This window comes from Calypte anna, chromosome 2 (assembly GCF_003957555.1).
Source record: "Calypte anna isolate BGI_N300 chromosome 2, bCalAnn1_v1.p, whole genome shotgun sequence".
NCBI lineage: Eukaryota > Metazoa > Chordata > Aves > Apodiformes > Trochilidae > Calypte > Calypte anna.
The window spans coordinates 10,336,654-10,360,250 of NC_044245.1; the positions used below are offsets into that span (position 1 = coordinate 10,336,654).

The following is a 23,597-nucleotide window of genomic DNA, read 5'->3' on the forward strand; positions in this document are numbered from 1 at the left end:
CATGAAAAGGGAAGAAAACAGCAAACTTGATAAGCCTTTCATGTGATAAGATGTTGATAGCAGGATAAGAAGTTTATAGCAGGAAGTCCATACACATAGGACTTTTTTTCAGAAATGTAAGAAGTTTAAGGTAAGGGTTTAGCATTTTTAATTACAAAAAAAAAAAATTCAAAAGTTGACCATATCTGAACAGCAATTGAACTGACAGAAGAGATATGTAAATGTGCACTGCCAAAGCTATAATGTGGGCAAAACAAAGCACTGTGTAGCTAAGTAGCTACCCAACCTACCTTGTTCAGTGCTAACCAGAATACAAAAACATAAAACTACCTTCTATTTCTCCAATAAAGAAAAATACAACATGAAATGTTTAAACAAATAATTTTAACATCTTGATTTCTACCTGGATTCACTCAATTGGAGTGTCTGAGCACTCTGAAACGGAGCCTGGTGACCTGTTAATAAAAATACTTGTGTATTCATGTCTGTGGCAGCATGGGGAAGGAAAATCAGGAAACAGATGGAGGAGGAGGAGACTTGATTTAAAGTGTTCTGAACAGTGTTTTTGCTTAAATGGTATTTACAGTTTACAGCAAATACAAGAGTGCATTGAATTTTCTCCTTCCTGCACTTATCTTTTCCAAAATCCAGATAAACCGCAGAGAAGAAAAATAGATTAAAACGTTGTACTAAGTCCAGTGAAAAAGGGAAGGTAAATTGGAATGCTCTTAATGACAGCTATTTGCTTTATCGTGCTGTCTTATTTGCTATTTATTCTATTAGGCAATTTCTTACTATGATGTTTTAACTTGCCATAGCATGGTTTGATCTCTGTCAGGCTCTAAATGGAGACCATCATACAGGTCAGTTTGCCATCAAGTCTCCCAGGTTTAAGCCAGCACCCTCATCTCCTTTGAGCAGGATGATGAGGAGTAAATGCAACAGCAGAATCCCTCTGACAAACCTCAAGGCCCAATTGCCTATTACAGTTATGGTGAGATGCCATACAGCTCCTGCTGCTTCTCACCAGGCTCTTCCTACGCACCACTCCAGACAGTGTCCAGGTGAGTCCGTCTTGACCCAAAGTTTAATTAAGAGGATTGCGTGCTTTTCATCTCCCATTTTCAGTCTCTCATGTTTTCCTTTCCTGTTAAAAGCAGGGTATGACACTTTCTCTTCTCTGTGTCTCCATTCAGCCAGCAACAGTCTTGGCTCACAAAGAATATGCACTTTGCTAGAACTACAACTTGATTTTCTGGTAAAAGCCACCAGGATGCAAACAAGATGTTGAGAAGAAGCCTTGTTCATCAATTCCTTTAAAAATTATAACTTGTGTATATAATTACATGATTTGCCTGGAGCAAGGAGATTAGTGCCCCGGGTGCCAAATCCCTGGGCTCCATCACAACAGAGAGCTGATCTGCCTGTGTAATGCAGGCATCCTCACTTACAAAAGACAGGCTTTGTTCTCTGTTTTATATTTGATTTCTGTAACAGAGTGTAAAAGGACTTTAAAAATTGAAATCCAGGTTGGGAGTTTTCTGTAACAATCCATGCTATAGTATTAATTTGATATAGCCAAATAAAAATCACAATTGAGCTTAACAACATTATAGATACCCATTGTTTCCCCCATTTTTTCCATGCAGGAGCCCTTACAGTCTTTAGTACAGCTAGGTTTCTTTCAAAGCAGCACAATGTTCTTTACCACTTCCCTCTTGCAATGACAGCTCATTTTAAACGCTTGCCCATCCCTGCCGGTATCTGATGCTCTTGACACAAGACACACACAATGTAACAGACTTTTTTAAAAGGCTATTTGAAAGAAAGGGTAACCTGACATATAGAAAATGTTGCTAAAAATCTTTCAAAGTACTTTCCAAGTGAGAATCTGTTGAGCAGTCACAAGGATCTCTGCATACTTTATAGCTTTCAGTACAAATGAAAAGCAGAAGAGAAAAAAATGAGAAATCACTGCAGGGGGAAGTTTACAGAAGCTCGGAAGATAACATTTATCTAAGAAAGTAATCACGTTCTCTGTTATTAAATATGCTATTGTATATCATAGAAAATAGTTTACAGTAAAAATATTTCAAACAAATGCTATTCAGTTTAACTTCATATATATTTTAGTGTTAATAAAATGAAAGGAATGAAGCAATTTCTGTGGATAACATGGGAATGAAAAATAAGCTGTTGGTTGGATTTTCAAAATATCACTAAATCAAAAAGCATTAAACATAAAATAATTTTTATGAGTGTTGCCAACAACTTTTAGTATTAAAGCACTGGAAAATTATAGGTGTTTTCTGTTTTTTTCTCTAGCTGAGATTATTAAGTTGCCCTCTGTGGGCTGGAATTCAGTGCTTGTCTGATAGCAGAAAGCAAAACTGAACAGCTGATAAGGATAATGATTAAATAAGTATAATGGATTTTATACGGGTGTAGGAGGAATTTAGGAAATAAAATTGTCCAAATTAAGTTTGTGTCAGTCACCGAAATTTATATTCTTTGTCTTGCAAAAGTTGTCTATCATCTTTAAGATCCAGAGGGGATCAAGGCACCGTACTCCACAGCGGCATCTGTGCCTGAAACAGAACGTTGCTCTTTAGAACCACGCTGGATTATTGTTTTAATGTTTAAACAGACCCAGAAAAAAAAAAAAAAAAAAAAAAAAGAGATAAAAGGGAACAACAAAGCAACTGCTTTGTATAGCATCTTCAGTTTATCACTGGTGCTCTTCCATTCAAGAAATGACTGAAGTCAGGTTCAAGAATTAATTTTTGACATTTTGAATTGTCTGACCCATTCAGAATTATATCAAAACTCTAATTCATAAAAATAATAATATTGCCTTTCCTATATTGGGGGGAAAAAATTGCACTACAAAGTAATGCTGTTGAATCTCTTCCTATCAGTGCAGGCAATTTTTAGTATTCCATGCCATTTTGGGATTTCTCCTTTCTCCCCCTTTAAGAAATTACGAGACTTTTTTGGTTTTGACATATTGCTCAATACTTAACGAGAATCTCACCAGAAAAAAAAAAAATCCATAGTTGTTTTCATGACAGCAAATTACATGCCAAAGTGTGACATTTAAATGTTGAATTTTAATGGCTTGTCAGCAGAACTGAAATGCATTTTTAAAAATTAATACGTGAGAGAACAATGTGTCTGTCTATAAAATAATTCTGTTCATAGTAGACATGAATGGTAAATACAGTGTCAAATGTATTCTATTTTTCAAAGCACATCTTCATTTAGTAAGAAAGGAGTTATATGAATAGGGGTTAAATTCTCCTCTCCCACTGGCACAGTGCATCTCAGCTGCAACCATACTGGTCATGAAACTCCCATCAATATTCTTTTCTGGGAGGTTTCTACATCCAGGATAATTTTAACTAAGGCAATAAAAAGTGAACCAGGCATCTTGAGGAGGGGGAGGAGCATCCACCACCTCTTACAAGCACTCGATTATGACTGCCACATGCTTGCTAACAATCTTTTTCCTTGGACTGTAGGTAGTGAATGATTGTCAGAGAGTAAATTCAAGAAATGATTGACCAAAATATTCTGATAACATTTAATCACATAGAAGAATTTCCCCCTGCTATCTTTATCATTTCTATCAATAAATGTTTCACTTTCTATTAATAAAATTTGTCTCATGTAAATTGTTTACATTTAAGTGATAATACAATACCAAAACCCTTCAAGGACTCTATCCTGCTTTCTCCTACAATTCTGACCCCTTCTTATGCATCACAGTTCCTCTCCCAGTATCTCTATTTACTTAGTGCTCTCATTCTTCTAAAACAGTAATTCTCATCCAGGTGCCTCCCTGCCTATCTTGTGGGTGTTTTGAAACATCTATGTCTCCCAGCCAAACACATCACCCAAACCACTGACTGGTCTCTCTCCCAGTAGAGTTATTCACTTAGGAGTCTCTCCTTGAGCCAGCCACCAATTTCTGCAAAGCTCATAGATAGAATGTATTTGAGACCTTGCCTTTCTGCAAAATTGAGGTTAAAAATGATAGGACTGAGCTAAATTACTGCAATGGGCAGGCAGTGCCTATCCTTACAATACTATTTTAAAAATGAAAAACAAAACAACAACAATCACATCAGATAAATAGATGAGAGGAACTTACTGACATGGAGATACCAGTAGGAGACTAACATTAGGTATTTGTTTAAATAAATAAAAAATATCCAACAATAAATCAGGCAGGAGCAACAGACTTCCTTTGTAATGTAGAAGAGAGCAGCCCTGCAGGTCTGCTCCACTGCAGGTGAATTCAGGAGGGGGAAAATGTCTAAATTGAAGAGTCTACAGAATACCCAACATCTTCACATCGCTTGCCCTTGCACTGCTAGAAATAAGACATTAAATTAGATGAACCAATAAGGAATAGGGGTTTGCCTGCTTTCTAGGACAAAGAAAGTACTCCGATTTTTATGGACCAGTCATTTCTTTAATCCATTTTAAATTTAAATTATTATTCCACATAAAGAAACCTTTTTTTCCCCAAAAATTTGCACACGGAGGCATGCTTATCATGCCTACCTCATGTCTGACAGGCTAGCAGCTATCACAGAAATCATATCAACTCTTCCTCCAAAGCACACATCACTCAAGCTGATACCAACTTCTTTCACTGCCCAAATCATACGACAATGACTGACTCCAAATCACCTGCAGTAAAACTAAGCTGTTTATTCCAGAAATGAAAGACCCACAATCTCACTATCCTCATTTTAAACATTTGTCCTTCAGATAGATGTTACCTTGACACTCACCCTTGTGTGATGAAAATTTTTATTTAGTTGGTTTAAAGGTATTTTTAAAGGTGATCAGGTATTAAGCTGTCATATTCTCCATATTTTGTCATTGCTCTTTGAAGACTGTGTAACTTTTTGTCTCCCTTCAGGACTACAGATTTCACTTCCACTGCTAGCCTTGAAAAGCCAGATTAAAAACATGGTGCTAAGATCACATCCGTTGCATGGCAATGAAATGAAATGCCTTTAATCAGTCAGGCTTCTTTAGAACAGATGAAATTAGATTTCAATTACATTTAGAATCTGCAGTTACAAATATTTTGGTCTGTCAATCAAGCCTCAGCCAATTAGTTGGCAACTTGCAGCTTGTATTTCTAAAAAAAAAAAATAACGTGCAAATACGTTGCAAAATAAGGCAAATCAAAACTCTACACCACCGATTTTTTTAACTGAAAAGGGGACTTTAAAAATTATCCCAAATGTTTATGCACAGAATTTTTAAAAATACTCAGGTTGGATAGCATGTTCCACAAGTCATAATGTACACAAGTCACTGGTAAAGCCTGTTATTTAAAGAGTACATCTATTGGGCAGAATTGTTGAAAGCAACATTGTCTAATTAGGCAGCAGCAACCTGACAGAAATGTCTTTGCTACTGCTTCAGCCTCAAACATTTAGAGAATCTCTTGTTGAACAGTAACATAAATACAGACAGTTCAGCAGCAAGGATGAAAGGTTGTCAATACAGCGACATTAGCAGGCACTTTTGATTTTCTCCAACTAAACATTATTAAACACTTAGTTTAATAAACTGAAGCAATTTTACTGCTGTAAGTGGTAATATCAAGATATTGGATGAAGGGAATCCATAAAAGAATGGTAATGAGGCTGCAGTATTGAATTTTCACCATTAAAATCATCAGCTAAGTTCTCAGTTTTCTCCTGTACTTTCCAGGGAAAGAAAAATCAGTCAGAAACCCCAACTATATCCAACTGAATTCCTTTCACCATTCATTTGGAAGGTACAGAAGCAACTGAACTGGGAAAAATGCCTTTGTATGCATCAGACCTGCAGTATCTAATATTCTCACCTAAAGGTGTATGTTCAAGTCCTGACAAAGCAGATTGCTCATGCAAAGACGTATCACCCTTTCCTCATATCCACAGGGATCCTGCAAAGAAATGTCACCTTCTTCACCTCGTAGGGCTCCTGCCATAACAACATTACTATCTATATACTGACACATAATGTTGGTCTTTAAGGGTCCTTCTGTTCTCTTAACTTATAGGTTCTCCAGCAGTTGTCTGTGCTGGTTCTGTATCGTAATAACTGAAAGAAAGTGCATAAATGGAGCTTCTGAGCACTATGATAATACTGCAGAGCTTGGTTAAAAGAATGAAAATTCTATGTTTTTGTAATTATATATTTTATTTTGCACTCAGAGTTTAAAAGAAAACAGAATCTGTCTAATCTGCATGTACACAAGTCTGTCTCACTTTTGACAATTGTTCACCACAGAAATTAAAGTACCATTAACTTTATCCTTCAAAATAAAAGACTAAAAAAGTGTTCTGAGAAGAAACTTAAATCAAGAGCCCCGTGTCAGATTACCTTCTTGAACTCAGAGACCATAATTTGATGGCAGGTGGCTTTTAAAATCTTCTTTCCATGACTATTTTTTCTATATTTTTAAAATAGCCTTATCTTTATTCTTCTTTTTATATTTAAGACAGAAAAGACTATTTTGTTTCATGCAGGGGAAGAAAATACCCTATTTTAACAAACAGTGTAATTATCCTGTTATCCTCTATTTTGGTATTTACACTCCTCTCCAGAATTAATTCATATAACATTTCTTACTGTATCAACAGCCCATACATCAAAGTGGGCACAAGAGACCTTATTTATTTTTTTTCTTTAAATCAAATCTGTGTTCCCAGTTGGTGAAACCAAAGAACAGAGTAACAGTTCTTCATCACATTTTGGAAGGTGTTTTGACCCTCATGTTATTGCCAATACTATGAGTGTCACTGCACAAGTGGCAAAAATAGCAGCAATATCTTTTTATTGATACTGTATTCACTTTATCCTCTGAGGTTAAATTTATAGTTTGCCCTAGAGAACTGATATTGTATTCACATCCTCATCACAGCATATGAGGACTGCTCTTTAGAGACTGTATTAATCACACCATATGTTGTCCTGGATAGCAGATAGCACAGACAGGCCACTTTACCCTCTGACCCGGAGAGTTAGTTTAATTATGAACACAGGCTCCACCTACTTTGTTTTCAATTCTGCAATAGCACAAAAAAGGTGATAAATATTCAGAGAAAAATCACTGTTACATACTCTGTGTCTTCCCCTCACTGCTTCCTCTCCCCTTCCAATTCTTTTGATACTGACTCTTTCTAACAGTACAGAGACACTTTACTTCCATCCTGAAGCACTAACTCCTCTAGTTTAGTTTTTGATCCAACAGCAGTGGCCATCTCCCAGCAAACACTAGGTCACTTGTAAATACCTCTTTAAAGTCAATTCTGTTTTATAATGCCCAAGGCAAAGAGCTATCAAAGCAGCTTTCTCCACCTCTGTCCCATTATGCTAAAATCAGCCTGGTGAGAATGGAAGGCTTAGACTTCACATAATCCTAGCAGGCACACAACAAAAAAGATGAACTCAAAGAAAACTAAAGGGTTCCCATCCCCGTGCTACTACTGATTTTCTGTAAAATCTCAGCTAATCACTAAGGTCCATGACCAAAAACATATTTAAGCATCTTATAAAGGTAGGAGATTTGCTACTGAAATCAATGGAAATATAAACATTTACATATCTCTGTGAACCTGATCCGTTAGTCCTTCAAAGTCCCATCTGTAAAATGAGGATAACATTAAGTCTTTATCTGCCAGAGATAGAGACCACAACTGCTGAAAATTAAAAGGTGCTCAGATTTCACTCTAATAGAAAAAGAAAGAAACCTGTTAAATGGGAGAAAGGCTTAAAATTGAGTGGCAGAGGTGGAGGGGAAGGAAACATAGACGGACTTAGTGAAATGTTCCTTAGCCATATGTGCAGACCTTTTCAAATATAAGAGAAGGATTCTAACTTCAGTAGTGCCTTTGTTTTATTGCTGCTTTTGTTGAATATGATGCCCTCATTCCCCTTGCAGAGGCAGACAGTGTATGATATGGCAGATGCTGAACCTTTTAAGGATTTCAGTCATAATTTTTTACAAAAATTCTAACATTAAGCCTAGCCACTGGTTTGTGTTTATGCTGCCTCATTTAGATGAACATCCTTCTTCAATTTCTTCAATGGGAACACAGAAGTAAAATAGTCAAACTAATTCAGCTTAGCATTATTTGGCTGGCAACATGTTTTTAGGGGAATTTGGAAGACTGTGAATTCTGTAACATCTGTGAATAAGGGAGCAAGCCACTTCTCACTGCTCCTTAGACCACAGAGATACCCAGATGCCTTCCACCAAGATGCATACGCCTTCCTGCAGGGAGTATCAAGTGAATTGGTGCCACTTTATAATTTCTCTTATCAGAGCTGAGGTCGAGTATGCCAGAACTGAGTTCTGTTCTTCCATGAGCTCAGCCTCTTCAAAAGTTCACAGAGAAAAAACCTGATGAAAATACTTTCAGAAAAGCTCCTGTTAAGCTTCATGTTTTCCACATGTAGCCAGCTCTCTAGAGAGTCAGCAGATAACCCAAAATTGTCTTTAAAAGATATCTTACCCACAGTAACATACAATAGCAATGACAGCAATCAGAATACAGGTAAAGACAACAAAGCAAACCAGATCCCACTCAGCTGTTTTGGGGTAGCACTTAAGTACACTGGAATGTTTTGTTTTGGTTTTTTTCTGGCAAGATCACACCACTTTACTGCTAATATTAGACTTCCAAAACTTTCCCTAAGCACCAGCCTTGACACTACCTATACATATAGCAAAAAACCCCAAAAAACAACAACAACAAAAAAAGAACAAAAAAACCAAAAAAAAAACACAAAACCAAAAAAAATGAATAGTGAAAACAGTTTTTTCTTTTTCTGTAGTCATCAAAATTCGCTATAGAACATTAAAAATGAAACTTGATCTCAGAGGCAACAAAGGGAGATAGGGCCCAAAGCAGTGTTTCAATGCAGCCAGAAATTGATACTAATTAGCAGAAATGCACAAAATTAAAGGGGAACTGAAGCTATTAGATTATCTACTAAGTATACTGCCCATGAAGAAACAGCTTGTTTAACAGTCAAATGATGTATCATGTGGCATGGCCACTCAGCATCCCAAAGCTGTCCATCTTTAGAGGCTGCATCATTTCTTAGTGAAAAATAAGCCAACACACAGATTTCAAGGCAGATGGAACACAGCTTCCAGGAACTTGGCTTGCAAAAATTTAGGGGGCAAATAATTGGGTCCTTTCCACAGCTGGATCACAGTTAATCTGGGGGGGTGCCAAACAGGATTTGAAATGGATCTCTGGCAGATTCATTTTTGCTCTTAAACTTCCCTGTACTTTTCCACAACACCATCATTTCAGCAAAATTAGTCCATCTGTATCACTACTCATACCAGAAGGTGCTGATGTTTTCTTTTTCAATCAAAAGCCCAAACACACAATGTATGAAAAATTAATAATAAGAATCATTGGTGATACAGCCAAAGTAAGAAAACAGAGGATACTACAGAAATGTAGATGTGATGTCATTGAAAGCAAAGGTGGGATAAATGGTTCATTGGTCTGTTACTGTGAAAACCTATAGCAAGTGTCCTACAAAACGAATTATTAGTGTGCATCTCCTCACTTACAAATGGGACTTCAAGAAAACAGTGTAGCTTCATTTATTAAGAAAGCCAACCTTTACTTCTGATAGGCTAAAAACCATTAGGATAAAATATTAGATCCAGGTGTCATTTACACTATTTTGTACTAATTAGATTTAAGGAGACTGAGTCAGGACCAGGCAGGGACACAGTGTGCTCTCCTAGGGCACTAACACTCGTCCTTAGAAATACAGAACTTTGTCCAGCTATGGCTCTACTTCAGAAGAACTCAGGCTCATCTGAGGGATGCCAAGGGGTATTCAGAAAGAATTTTGGAAGACGTGGCTGAAAGAAGCAGCTATTAGCTATTACAGAAGTTATTTTAATGAAAAATAGGACAGCTATGGTAGGAATGTGCTGTATCATTTCCTTGAGAGAACTCAAAAGTCATTATGAATAATAAGGATTTTTTTTCTGTTGCTGAGGAAAGGCAATATAAAAAAAAACAATCTAATATCATAAACTGAGAGACAGAACCTCACTGATCTACAGAGGACTTTTAAGGGAACACTGTGCTGACTAGCTGCAGTTATTCCTAATCTTTACTCCCATTTCCTCACAAGTCATGGCTTCTTTTCTGTTACATCAGTACTTTAATCGCAAATATTTTTTTCCCTAGTAATGTATACACAATATATGTACTGTAAGAACTGGGAAGTCTCTAAACCATTGTCAGAAGACATGCAAGCAAAAAGCTTAGTATATACTTGCTTTGTATCTTACACTCTTTCCCTAAATATCTCCTACTGATCACTGTCAGAGGAAGATGTTCAGTTAGATGAATCATCTGAGTGAGCTGATGCTGCACTTCATCATTTACCAACCTAGAGCAATGGGGTTTTATGCCTATCCAGACTTGCTAGGTGGTTAAACCAGACTGTCACTTCTGGATTTGTTCTTTCAGTCTACAGCAATATGTTAGCAGACCTAATAATGGCTTAAAGGGGAGGGCAGGAAAAAAATGTAAAAAAACAAAAGTGTTTTGTTGCCACAGGATAATAAAAGTAAAAGCTTATTTCAGTCAAACTCAGCTGTAACCAAAAACATCAGCTACATGATGGGACTGTGCTTTTTGTGTCTTCTGGATGTCTTCTGACAGAATCGCCACCCAACTTTGCCAGCACACAAAATCAGGTTGGGTTCTGTTCTGCCTGCTGTGTTAAAAGAGAAATGAGTCACTGGAGCAGCTCACAGACTCTTTTTGAATACTCCTACCGCAGGCAGAGTAAGTTTGCAGTGGTCAGTGCTAGAAGCACTGAATTCAATGATGGACAATTTCAACAAATAGCCAAAATCCCAGCAGGCCTTCATCCAGAAAATAAGAACATTTACATTTTTTCAGGCATGTTTTGACTTCAGAGTTCTAGACTTGTATTTCTGTGTATTTTGTTCTAACATTTTTGAATCCTTAAAAAAAATTAAAATATTGAGAAACAATCCCAAATACTCCTGTATGACAAAATGTACAAAATCTTTGTACATTTCTTTCTCAGCATCACCCCCCTCAGCTGCAGCTTGCTCATTAAAACAGCAGGGAGGTGAAAGCCTTGAAAGTGGCAGGGTGTTTTATAAAAATTGGTGTTGCCAGTAGCCTTAGCAAAAAAGTGACTAACACAGAAATTGAGACAGGTGATGTATTTTTAAATTAATTAAGTAGCATCAAATAACAACGTTCCAGATTTACTTTCTTTGAAAGAGGGATATTGAAGTTTAGCTATTCCAACAGAACTGTTACTACAACATTTGTGAAATTTATGAAGATACAATAGCTCCTTTTTTACCACTAAAGACATTGAATAATCTGAAAGATGCATGCTGATCTACTTCATAAAGAATTTTTTAAGGAAAATATAAAATAATACCACATGACATGCAGTCACTAGAAAATAAGACATGTAAAAGGTTTATCTTGCCCTTAAAGAAAACTGATGAAGTATAAAGTAACAGATCAAAGACCATGAGAATCTTAGCAAGGCCAAAAGCTGAACTACCTTGCAATGAAATTAAGTTTGTACCACCAGCTGTCAGGAAAGGGCCTGCATCATGATCTGTCAAACCAAAGTTCAAGATAAAACTAGGATCTATTATTGCACGAGTTGCACAAAGTTTATGCCAAAACACACAGCAGGATTTCACCTGCCATTCAACAAAGGTCAGAATTTGAGCACTGGTTAGTTTATGCTGTATATGGATAACTGGTAACTACCCAGAAGATTTCAGAAGAACTATTAAAATATTGCAAGACTGTAGGCCAGAGCAAATTGCAGCAAAGTTGATTATTTTTTTCCCACTGGCCCAGACACTGGGAATCTGCAATTGCTTCTCAGATTCTGTTCAGTCTGTATAAGATTATTAAAGCTGTACCAGAAGCTACTTATCCTTAAAGTACAAGTTAATTTGTCCAAACTTGTCTCTGCAGGGCCTGGAACATGGCTGATCTTAAATACTGCATTCAGTGAGACACAAAGGACAAAATTCACATGACTCAACAAAACTGCATAAGTACAGCTGTGTAATCCATGGTCAATGGAGAGATAACCAATATGGGCAGTGAAATCTAGGGTATGATTCACTTCATCCTACAGTTGTCTAAAATTACAAAGAGGAATCTCATCTGAGAAGTGCCTCTTCCTCCCCTGATTACAAAGGGCCAGAGTAGACAGAGAGTATCTACTCATGACTGTGTGGAATAGATGACACCCACACAGTTGGAGCACCTTTACAATTCATCAAGAGCAGACCCAACCCAGGGTAGCAGAGTCTTTGAAGCATTGTCTGTCACAAAGAGTGGGATGGGATGGAGGTGTGGAGTGTGTTGATTTTGGCTGAGATAGAGTTCATTTTCCTCATGGTAGTTAGTATGGGGCTATATTTTGGATTTATGCTGTAAACAATGTTGGTACCACAGGGATGGTTTTGTTATCATGAGCAGTGCTTACACAGTGTCAAAGCCTTTTCTGCTTCTCACCCCACCCCACCAGCAAGGAGGCTAGGGATGCACTAGAAGCTGTGAGAGGACAGATCTGGGACAGCTGACCCTAACTGAGCAAAGGGATATCCCATACTGTATAACATCATGCTCAGTTTATAAAGGTGTGGAAGAAGAAGGAAGGGGGACTTCAGGAGTCATGGTGATTGTCTTCCCAAGTCACCAGTACATGTGATAGAGCTCAGATTACCTGGAGATGGCTGAACATCTGTCTGTCACGGGAAGAAGAGGATGAGTTCCTTGTTTTGCCTTCCTTATATGCACAGCTGGTGCTTTACCTGTTAAACAGTTGTTATCTCAAGCCACGAGTTTTCCTACTTCTACAGTTGCAGTTCTGTCCCCCATCCCACCAGGGGAGGAGTGAGCTGTTGTGTGTGATTTTTTCGCTGTCAGGGGTGAATCTATGATAGGGGGAAGTGAGAGCATTGGAGGATTAACAATTTTGCAAATTTTCAAACCTTTGAAAAGTTTTTAGAGTTGAGATGATTCCCTGTACAGCAAACTTAGGTCTACTATCAAAAGTAACCAAAAGGAATTGAAACATCTTTATTCATACAACATGCACTGGTATTACCAAAATCTGGATCACCCACCTCTGCACACACTGAACCAAGTGGCAAAAGATATACTTTTTTAAGAGGGAAACTTCTGCTAGAGCTTTCTGTGAGATTAGCTGCTGGCACAAGAATAAGAGATAAATGTAATCTCTTCAAGAAGTTAAAAGGAGGAAAATTAGCCACAGGGAACCTCTGATGAGGTGAAGGGCAGAGTCCTAGACAGAAGAAAACTGAAAAGCAGGCATACAGGAAGATGTACAAGGTCATGTATGAGAAATAACACAGACATTTGCACATTCTGTAAGGTCATCACTCCCCGGGAAGAAAAAAGGTGGATTTTATAAACAATGAGCCACTAGTTTTAGAGCCATTGTTCATATGCTCATATATTCTAGTATACTCATCTGATTATAAAACTATGTCTTTAAGACAACCCAGTATGATGCCAGTAACACTTTACTATCAATACTTGGCTGAACCTTCAAATAATTTTTTGGCATAATACAGGAAGGAAATCTGTTGGTTCCTAAAGCAGATGAATGCAGCAGTGCAGATGAAACAACCAATTATGGAACAAGATTTTGTCAGAACAGGTAGGTGACCAGTTTTCTCTAAAATCTTACCAAAATATGAAGTGGGATTTCTGATACATTAAGTGCTAAAGTTGAGCACTTAATTAGACTGTCGAATCTAGGAGGACTAGAAGTAGATTAAATGTTGGATATTTATATATAGTGATCAGACACTGCAGTGAAAAGGAAATATTACATGATCATTACTAATCTAAGTTTTAATTAAAATTTAAAAGCAGACAGGTTTTGCACTGCCCTCAAGGGAGACAAAGCTGAGTTCCACTGAGATGGGTTCAAGCGTATTTTTCTCATTTCTGAACTGAATTTGGCATCCAGTCTTTCTAATGCTATTCTCAGCTTAAAGTAAATTCTCCCATTTTTAGCAAGTTACACAGAGGGCCATATTCCATTATTGTTTATTGACTGATGGAATTACCTCACACATTAATAAGATAGTACAAAGGTATCAGTGTTGATGAACACTTTCATTTTAAATCAGTGTATTCCTCTCCAAGAGTTCACTACTGCCTCCTCAAACCTGCATGCAGTGTCCAAGCAAAGCTCACCTCCATGTGAAAAAAGGGAAGAATATTTTAGTACCATCTCTCCCATCTATATGCAAACACATAATAACAGCCAATCTTGCAGAGATTTTTGAATGAAGATTGGTGGTAATGCCCAAGGTATAACAGAAAACATAAGAAAATGCATTTTCATTCCTGTGTAGGGCTGATTGACTTATTCATTATGATTTCATTATGTGGTGAGTTTAACCCTTCTTCTATGTATAAATTGTTTCCAATTTGTTTCTAACTTCTGTAAGAGTTATTCATTATTCATAAATATTGTATAAAGTGTTTAGGTGAACAATTTCAAACTTAATGAATTTTTAAATCTCTTTTTCTTTTTCCTCTAGGAGTGACTGGCCCAAGTCACACAGAACTGACCTTAGCAAATAGTTTTCAGTGCATAGTGATACTCATTAAAGTTAGTATATGTAGAGGTTTTTTCTGAAATGAGGATAAGCATAATAAACCTATCTGGTTAGAAATTTATGGATTATGAATATAAAGTATTGTTGGAAGAACCTAAGGATTATTCCTTAGCACCAACCCTCCTAGATAAGAGGTTGCTGGCCCTCCACGAATGTGGAAAAAGAGCTAGAGCAGCCTGGAGGAGATGAAGGGTTGGGAGTCTGACAGAAAGGATGCTGTCTAGCAATCACCCCAGAGAAAAGTGATGCAAAGACTCAGGAGGGCCCCACATGTCGAGTGACAAGCTCAGGTCTCTGCACAGGAACAAACTCCCTGCACACAACCACTGAGAAGGGGGGAGGGACAATGGGTAACAGCAGAGAGGCCCCACAAAGGCAGGGAAGTGCTGTGCTTCCAGGTAATATTTGGGAGGCAGAAAAAGTAGGAGATGAAAAAAGATATTTTTTTATTGTGGAGTTATAGCTTGCTTATATATTTACAATGTTATTAAACAGAAAAACAGGAATTTTATAAGTGTAAATGTTTCAGAATTTGGAGCACAAGGTGTCATTAACAATTGATATCTTAGAAGAACATTAGACCATGTACATAGAGATAAAACCTGCAGATAAAGAAATGTCATGAATATAGAAATTGAGAAGGAAAGTAAGTCCCTTAATAATAAACAAATGGGGAAAAAAACCACTCAGTTTCATGATAAGTCTTATGTTGAATATGTAAATGTGCCATAATTATAGATTAATGGTACAAAATGGCATAATTAGTTTTGATATGCTATATTGTTATTCACAGTTTCCAAAAGTAGTGTTGTTAGAGAATTCAGCAGCTAAAGAGAAGTAATCTCATGCTTGAATTGATATTTGCTGACATCCCAAGTGTGGGGATGATTAATAATGAACTGCATTTTGATTGCTGTGTTTTCAAGTGTGTTTTAAAAATATATTGTATCCCCATATCCCTTCAAACCCCTGTATGCCCAGTCCAATGGTCCTGTGGATGCTGTTAACTTTTTTAAAGAATGATCTAAGAGAATAAGAATGAAGTTCAGAGGTGCATGGAACAACATTAAGAGAGCATGTTAATGAACAACCCAAACACAAGACTTTCTGCTACTGAGCTGTTGATCAGCGTAATGCTGAGAACAAGGCCATTCAGAGGAACAGGAAGAGACATCTTTAGTTTCTTACACAGAAGGAGGACATGGAGACAGCCTCCACATTTCAAATTCTTTTGTACTTCCCTTTCACACAATACATAGAATGTACTCTGCTCCTGTAACCAGGATTTGTAATGCAAATACATATTTCATAAATACCAATTTCCTGGAGAGTATTTTTCATAAATGTCTTATATGGCAAAGAGCAAGTTAATGCTGCATCAGATTATATCTGGTAATCAGAGCAGCCACACAAGGAACCAAATAGAAAAAAGAAATATTTTTTTAAATGTTCTTTCTTATGTGCTGTTCAACATACATGAACTAACCCAGGCATTCAAAATGGGATTTAAAAATGTCTCCTTGCTGCTGCTTTACAAAATAAAACTTCTTGCTCTTTCCAAAACTAATTCTTAGTTTTCTAAAGTTCAACTTAGGGTTTTGAAGATGAAATAATACAAGTGGCACTTTAGCATTTAACAAAGGCAGGAATTTTTTGCAACTTTTTCAGGGTGTTATTGTCCATTGAGCTAAAAAGTTAAGGCAGCGTGACAATGATACCAGGAGAAGGTAAATACATCCAGTCCCAGCTGAGTTCCTCCAGTGTAGCATGTCATAGGGTTTATGCTTCAATTCCTGGCTTCAGCAGCCATCTAAGAGAAGAATTTGTTAAGTACACGGATGTCTGGAGCAAACTGATTCCTCGGAAATTTGATGTAAAAGCACTGCTCTATTCAAGTAAAACCTCTCTCTTTTTTTTTTTTTTTTTTTTTTCCTGAAGGCCAAATGAGGAGTTTGCCCTCTTTTATATCAACATTTGAATTTAAAGAAAAACCTGCCTTCTCCTACCTCCTCATTTTTATCTTTCCATATGCCTCCATAATGATGTTATAATCACCTTGAAAATATGCGCAAGAACTGAATTCTTCCTTTTAAGATCATTTCAAAACTGAGCTTATGAATATTTGCTTTCTACCATCATCATTGTTGCAGTAATAAATGCTACTTTGGCCTTTAGAAAGAGACCTGACTGAAATACTTAGCAACCCTTCTGCAATTCACAAGTCACATTCATTTCAACTGATTGTAAATCACTTTAGATTTTAAAACAAATTTACTGTAAGAGTATAAAATTATTTCTAGAAAACTTATATTAATCAATTTACACTTATATTGTTAAAATTAATTTAGAACAAATATTTTTTCTCCCTGTCAAGAGCTTCCTGGGTTGTAGAGAAGAAAAATGAGGAAAAAAGTGCTATTTTTTTTCAACTAGTCTGTAAATCTGTTGCCTATTCCCAAAGCCCATGAGCCTCTTTTGAAAATCTTGCTGACTTGAGATAAATGAATTTAAAACTGTGTCCTACTCTTTTTGTTTCTCCTAATACCATCGTTGATATATGAATATCCTAAGGAGGAATTTCTTCATAATAGTGTTAAACAAATTGCTGTCCTTAAAATAAAAGCTTAGAACAACATGTTACAGCAAAAATTAAGTAGCAACACACATACTCAGGAATCTTCTAGTAATGATGCTAACTTACATAAATCCAAAGCCGATCAAAAAACAACAAAAAAAACCACAAAAAAACCCCAACAACACAAAACAAAACAAAAAATAAACATGGTTCAACAGGGACAACAGTAGCAATTTAGTTGAAACCGAAGTAAAACAGAAACTAAGCTACCAATTATTAATCTAACATGTTTTGTTTCAAATGCAGTGTCCTCTTGTCCTTCTCTTTGCTAGAAACAGTGTCCACCAGGCACACAGTAAACAAAAAAATATAACTTCTAGTTCAGGAGGACTACATGCCACCAAGCACATAATGCTAAGGTAAAAGGGCTCTGCTGCAAGAAGACATGAGGAAACAAAGAAAGAAAACCCAAAACAAGTCACATAAGAAGCAGAAATAAATAAAAAATTAGAAAACCACTCAAGTTAATTACCTCAAAAATATCTAGTCCTTACCTATATTTATATCTAATATATTAGATAATAGATAATTTATATAATTTATAAATTATAAATAACAGATAATTTATATCTAATAAAAATATAAAATATTCAATACAGACATTAGTAAAAGCTTTACTTTTTTCAGGACCAACTATATAAACTTCCATGAGAAATCTGTCCTGCTCATTACAAGATGGAGAGAACAGATGCTGTCCCCTATCCTTTCCGGGGAAGATGGCCATTACCAAGTGCAACTTGCCAATACTCTTGTGGAAAGGATGAGAACAACTGGATACTAAATAGATAAAGGAAATACTCTTGAAAAAAGGAAGCATAGGCCTCCTGCAGGTCTGTCACCTCTGACATCCCTGTGCACGAAGCTTCATGTAGGACTTGTCACTGATATTCAGGCAATGGAAATGAGTTTTCCCTGCAAGCATTACTTTAGGTATCAACGTAGGTGTCCTAGTGAGATGAAGTCAATACTAGCTTTTCCACTCATAAAATGTTGCCCAGATGAAATATTTTCATTAGTCTGTTTGCATAACTTAGATTTCAGAAAAAGCTAAGCTAGAAAAGGCTAAGTGAAAGAAAAGCATTAGAAAAGGCTAAGTGAAAGAAAAGCATTAGAAAAGGCTAAGTGAAAGAGCCACAAGTACTATTCACATGTCACTGTTAATCAGCCAGGAGTTACTACAAGGAAATTTTGCCAAATTTGCCTCACTTGTATGGGCTGCTGGACAAGAAGCAAATCCCTGGGAATTTTTTTAATCCTCTGAACCAGTAGTTTTCAAACCATACAGCCAACCTCAAATAAAACTCATGAACTTCCAAGAAATAATTTTAATCACAATTAAACTAGCATCACGCTAATGCAATATTTAGTATTTGGTATTTCATTTAGAATATAACTGGAAAATATTTAGGAACAAAACACACAGAGATGATGCAAGTGCAAAATGAACCATTCTAACCATTCTTTTAGAATAATTTAGATTACAAAAATTTCTTGGTCCTGTGGCTGTTTATAACAGAGGTACAATTCATGTAACTAAAGGTTTGTTCACTTTATTGGCTTTCACTTTACCCCGGTTTTGATTTTCTAGTTCAAGTTATACCATTCAGAAGCTAGAACATCCTTTCCACCTTTGGAAAGAACACAAGAGATTAACTTCAGAAAGCTGAGTAAAAACTAAAAAGAACACAGTAGATGCAGTTTGTAATAAAATCAGCAGTTCTACTTACCTGAATTCATTAGGTGGTTAAGAACTGTTTCTAGCTCACTAGAACTTGTGTTTTCTGCCTGTGCACCCTGAAACATGCTGTGGTGCAAAAGTATCCGTGGCAAATGATTTATCTTTTCTGATGATTAATTTATCTGACAAAAGCATTAACAGATGCTAAAATTTTATTATATAGTCAGTCACAGATAGGCACTACATGAGGAGGAAACACCTCTCCCGGAATTTCTCGACCAAGTCCCTGTTGCAGGTTCAATGAGTCAGAAGGCTTTTTACTTTTATAAAGCCTGCACTGCTGAAGCACATTACATTTGAAAACTGCTGAAGATGTCATCTCAGAGGCAGCACAAAATAATTGTACCACCCAGTACAACTAACCCTACACTCCAGAGTTTTTACTGTACCTCTCTGCGAGAGCTTCTCCAGAATGATCCTTAGGCGCTGAAGTACAGGGGGTGAAATGTCATATTTATAGAAGTCTAGTACTGGCACTTGCTGACATCTCCCAAATATTCCATCTGCAGGAGAGAGAAACAGAAAAGGAAAAATATACATTTCATTTTCTGAGAGGAAGAAATGCATGATGAGATGCGCATTTTCAATGTATCCTAATTATACACTGAAGAAACCTTTTAAAAGACACTTTAAAAAGCTATCAAAGGACTACTGAAGTCATGAGATGGGGTATTTTCTATCAACATAAATAAATACTGGAAATAATATTAGTTGGAGGAAGATTCTATTGTACAAGTTATGCATACAGTTTATTTTATAAAGTAATTTCAGAGTTCTGCCTCCGAAATCTTTTGATGTAAGACTTCTTTACTGAAAATTCAGTGGGAAAAAAACCTTAATGTTCAGTGCCTACTACGTTTCAGATGAAAAGCACAGCAACCAGAAATATAAATATTAATTTGCAGAAACTATAAGGATTTGCTGAAACATTTTTAATGCAGGAGCTGTGTGTTAGTCATTGGTAAATGAGAGCTGAGTCTGTAATGGCTAGCAAAGGCTCATTTCAAGAAATACCCTCTAATGAATGCAATAAAAGAAAGCTGTTCACAGAACAATGAGATATTAATGTGGCCTAATTTATTTAGCTCCATTCCATTTGTCTAAAATGACAGACTCTTCTCATCAACGTCTTTTCAAATCACACCTTCTAATTAATTTAGCTTCTTATTAGTCTTTATTTAGAGAATTGTTCATTTTGAGACAAGCTTCCTGTGTATGTGTGGGAGGAACAGGGAGTTCAAACATTCAAATTACCTTTCTCTCTTTCATACAAAAGACTAATTCAGAGCCTAGGTGCTTCACATACAATCTGACCATCTGCAACTCTAGGCCTCTGAGAAAGAAAGTGGTTTCATTTATTGTTCAAAACAGTTCTGTTCTATACAGTGATCCAAAGGAAGAAATTTAAATGCAACAAGTTTAATTAGCAAAATACTCTACTGCAGCACTATTTTTAACACAGTAATTACTACAGCTCTGATATTACATCTATGCTCAAAAAGGATAGCTACATCAGATTAGCAGAAAATAACAGCAAGCATTAATTTGCAAATGTCCATTACTTTCTGTGGTACTTCTCAAAGCTAAAAGACAACAAATGGGAAATACTGGCCCAGCTGTTCACTAAATAAAAATAATGGCATAAAAGAAAATAAACCAATCCAGGATGCAGAAAAAGGACATTATTAGCCTTCACCGTTGAACACAAATACCTCATTGAAATTAACCAACTTTTGCTTTCTTTGCCTTTGCAATCCTGTCACTTAAAACTGCCAAATTAGGCTTAACCAGAAACTCACAACCAATTCTGTTGCTGGAATCTAGACAAAATTTAGAAACTGCATGCCCTTATCTGGTTTGTTTCTCTGCCACATAATGTATAAAGCAGCCTAACAGCAGATTAAAATATTCATCTCGATTTAAAAACCTGTTGCAGTTGGAAATAAGTATGCAAATGTCAGTCACTTCTAAATGAATGGGTAACAGGAATAAATAAGGTTCTAATTCTGAAAGGAAATGTGACAAGATTTTAGTGTTTCAAAATAAGATTGTTCAAAATAAAATATAACTTGGTTTAGCCAGGTCTAGTTTGGAATACCACTATTACTGATTCTAATCAGGAAAAATTCTATGCTTGTATAAACAATATTTCACAATTTTTTAAAGGTAACATCCCTTAAAAATAATTACAATCTTATTTTAGAGTTCAGAAAGGCATACACATTCAGCACAAACTGAAGTTTTTCCTGTATTAAGTATCATTTCACGAAATCTCCATGGATGCAAAAGCTAATTCACTCCCAAACTCTAAAAAAGACCCAACCTTTTTTCTAAAACCACAGTTTTCAAAAACCTTTAGACTCCTGCATCTCAATAGAACAAAACCTATTTAAATTCTAAAATTAACAATTAGCACATGAGTCTGAGCTGCATTATACAATCTATCAAAAAACACAGGGACTGCTTAGGGAGAAACTGCAAGTTACATTGGCTTTTGTACTTGAAATATGGGCATAATAAGCTTTGAAGAGGCTGCAATCACAAATAGAGCTCCACTCTGCTCTGCTAAATGCTGCACTAGTAGAGGGGAGAAGGAGTTGTATGCCCCAAGGAGCAGTTGGCAAATACCATCTCTAAAACACAGAGGGTCTTTATAGGGGGGATTACAGCTAGATGGGAGTTGTGCAAATAGTAGATTTCATAGTTCTTTTTTTTAAGTATGAATTTTCCTAGGTTTTTCCATTTATTTCAGAGGTTTTTAGGTGGGGTTGACTCTTAAAGTATTTTTTCATCATTATTAATATTAGTATTTATTTCATTAAAAGGTTTCTGTGGCAAGACTTGAAACCTAAAAAATTAAATTCATATTTAGCATTCAGTTTTCAGTGTACCTTCTAATTAAACTGTCTTAAAATTACACAGATTGTGGGTGGTAGAAAAAAATGTAGAAGTTCCTCACCCACCCCCTTTTTCTTTCCTATTTCTTTTCCTGTTTGGCAGATATGGCCCTAATTCAGCAATGTCCAGCAAAAAATTCATTTTCACTTGAATTACAGCTTATATTTAAAAAAACATCCACTTAAATCTGCCATGAACTATCCCAAAACCACTGTGATACTTCCAGTGAGGAAATATTCAATGCACCTTTCCAGACCAGCTGGAAAGCATCACCCACCCCTGGTGTAAAGGTGATGTTGGGCTACTTGAGTGTGTTGGTGCCCCAGCATCATGTCATGCACCTATTTGACCTTTAAAGCCTCCAAGGACCAAATGGCCCAAAGTTTTCATAAAGTAAGAAGGAAAAGCTCCCAGATTTCACAGTTAATGTCAGATGGCAGAGGAAGTTCAAACCATGAGTGAGTCTTTAATAACCACCATCCACTGTATGCATATAGCCCTTAAGAGGGTGTTCATACTAAACTTTGATTAAAATTATGTTCTGAGAAGGAATGGAGTATGCAAAACACATCTGCTCTTTACACATGCCCAGAATGAGGCAGGATTGAGACAACCAATCAATATACACACATGATTGCTAATCAAATGTTATCATTTGCTAACCATTACTAAAATTAGTATCTGGTATTTCCTTAGCAATATTTTATACTCATACTTAGACCTGGAAACATCTGCATTAACAATATGATAATGTTGACTTTTAGACAGCTTTTTTTTTTTTTTTTTTTTCCCCCACATTTGTTTCCAACAAACAGACTAGAACAGAAAAATACTAAACCCAAGGAGACGGTCAGATGCTTCTTTATGTATCTGGCTATTTTGCTAATAAGTTTAAGCATAAATGTTTACAAGCTGTTTTAAATCTTGAATTTTGACAAACATATTACAAAGTTGGGTGCCAAGATGAAAAGATAAAAATTTAATGTAACCCAGGTGCCCAATAAGTTCTCAAAGAGTGGTAGATGAATCTCTTTAGTTTACTAGAGACAATACCCTGGAGCACGATACTTGAATATACTGAATATTTATCAATGCCTAGTGAAAAAAAATACATCTGAAAGGAAAAAACACAAGTTCTAGAAGGAAGGGTTTTGAGGAAGGGTGAGAAGCAAATAGAGAACTTGCATCTTAATTCATTGTTATTGCCCATTTTGAGATGAATTAGTGGATATTTATAATCTCTATTATCTACAAAGGAGGGAAGCACTACTTTGCAGTAGTGACTGACATCTAGGTACTGAAAAGAGCACAAAAAAAATATACTTTGAAACACAGCTTTGAAATGTCTCTTTGCCAGCAGGTTCAGATGGTACAATAGGCATCATGAGCTTAACAGGTACCGAAAAGTCTTTGGAAGCTTGCACTGAGCAACCACCTCCACGTTGAAGGTAAGGTCATCCAATTAATTTCAAGAAGTGTTTCCTCACGCTAACAAAAACCCACTGTAGAATAAACTGTCCTTGTCTGGAGAGACATGTCTCATCCTGGGAGCACCAAGGATGGATAATCTGCAAAACTGACACCAGGAT

The 23,597-nt window shown here is 36.4% G+C and overlaps 1 protein-coding gene across 1 annotated transcript in view; it reads right to left on the minus strand.

Annotated features, from left to right (window-relative positions):
- Positions 1–23,597, minus strand: part of PTPRN2 (protein tyrosine phosphatase receptor type N2) — a 622,484-nt gene that overhangs the window by 448,756 nt on the left and 150,131 nt on the right. Inside the window, exon 3 of the mRNA XM_030445109.1 lies at positions 19,500–19,613. Coding sequence (XP_030300969.1) covers positions 19,500–19,613 — 114 coding nt within the window. The remainder of the gene's footprint in view (positions 1–19,499; positions 19,614–23,597) is intronic.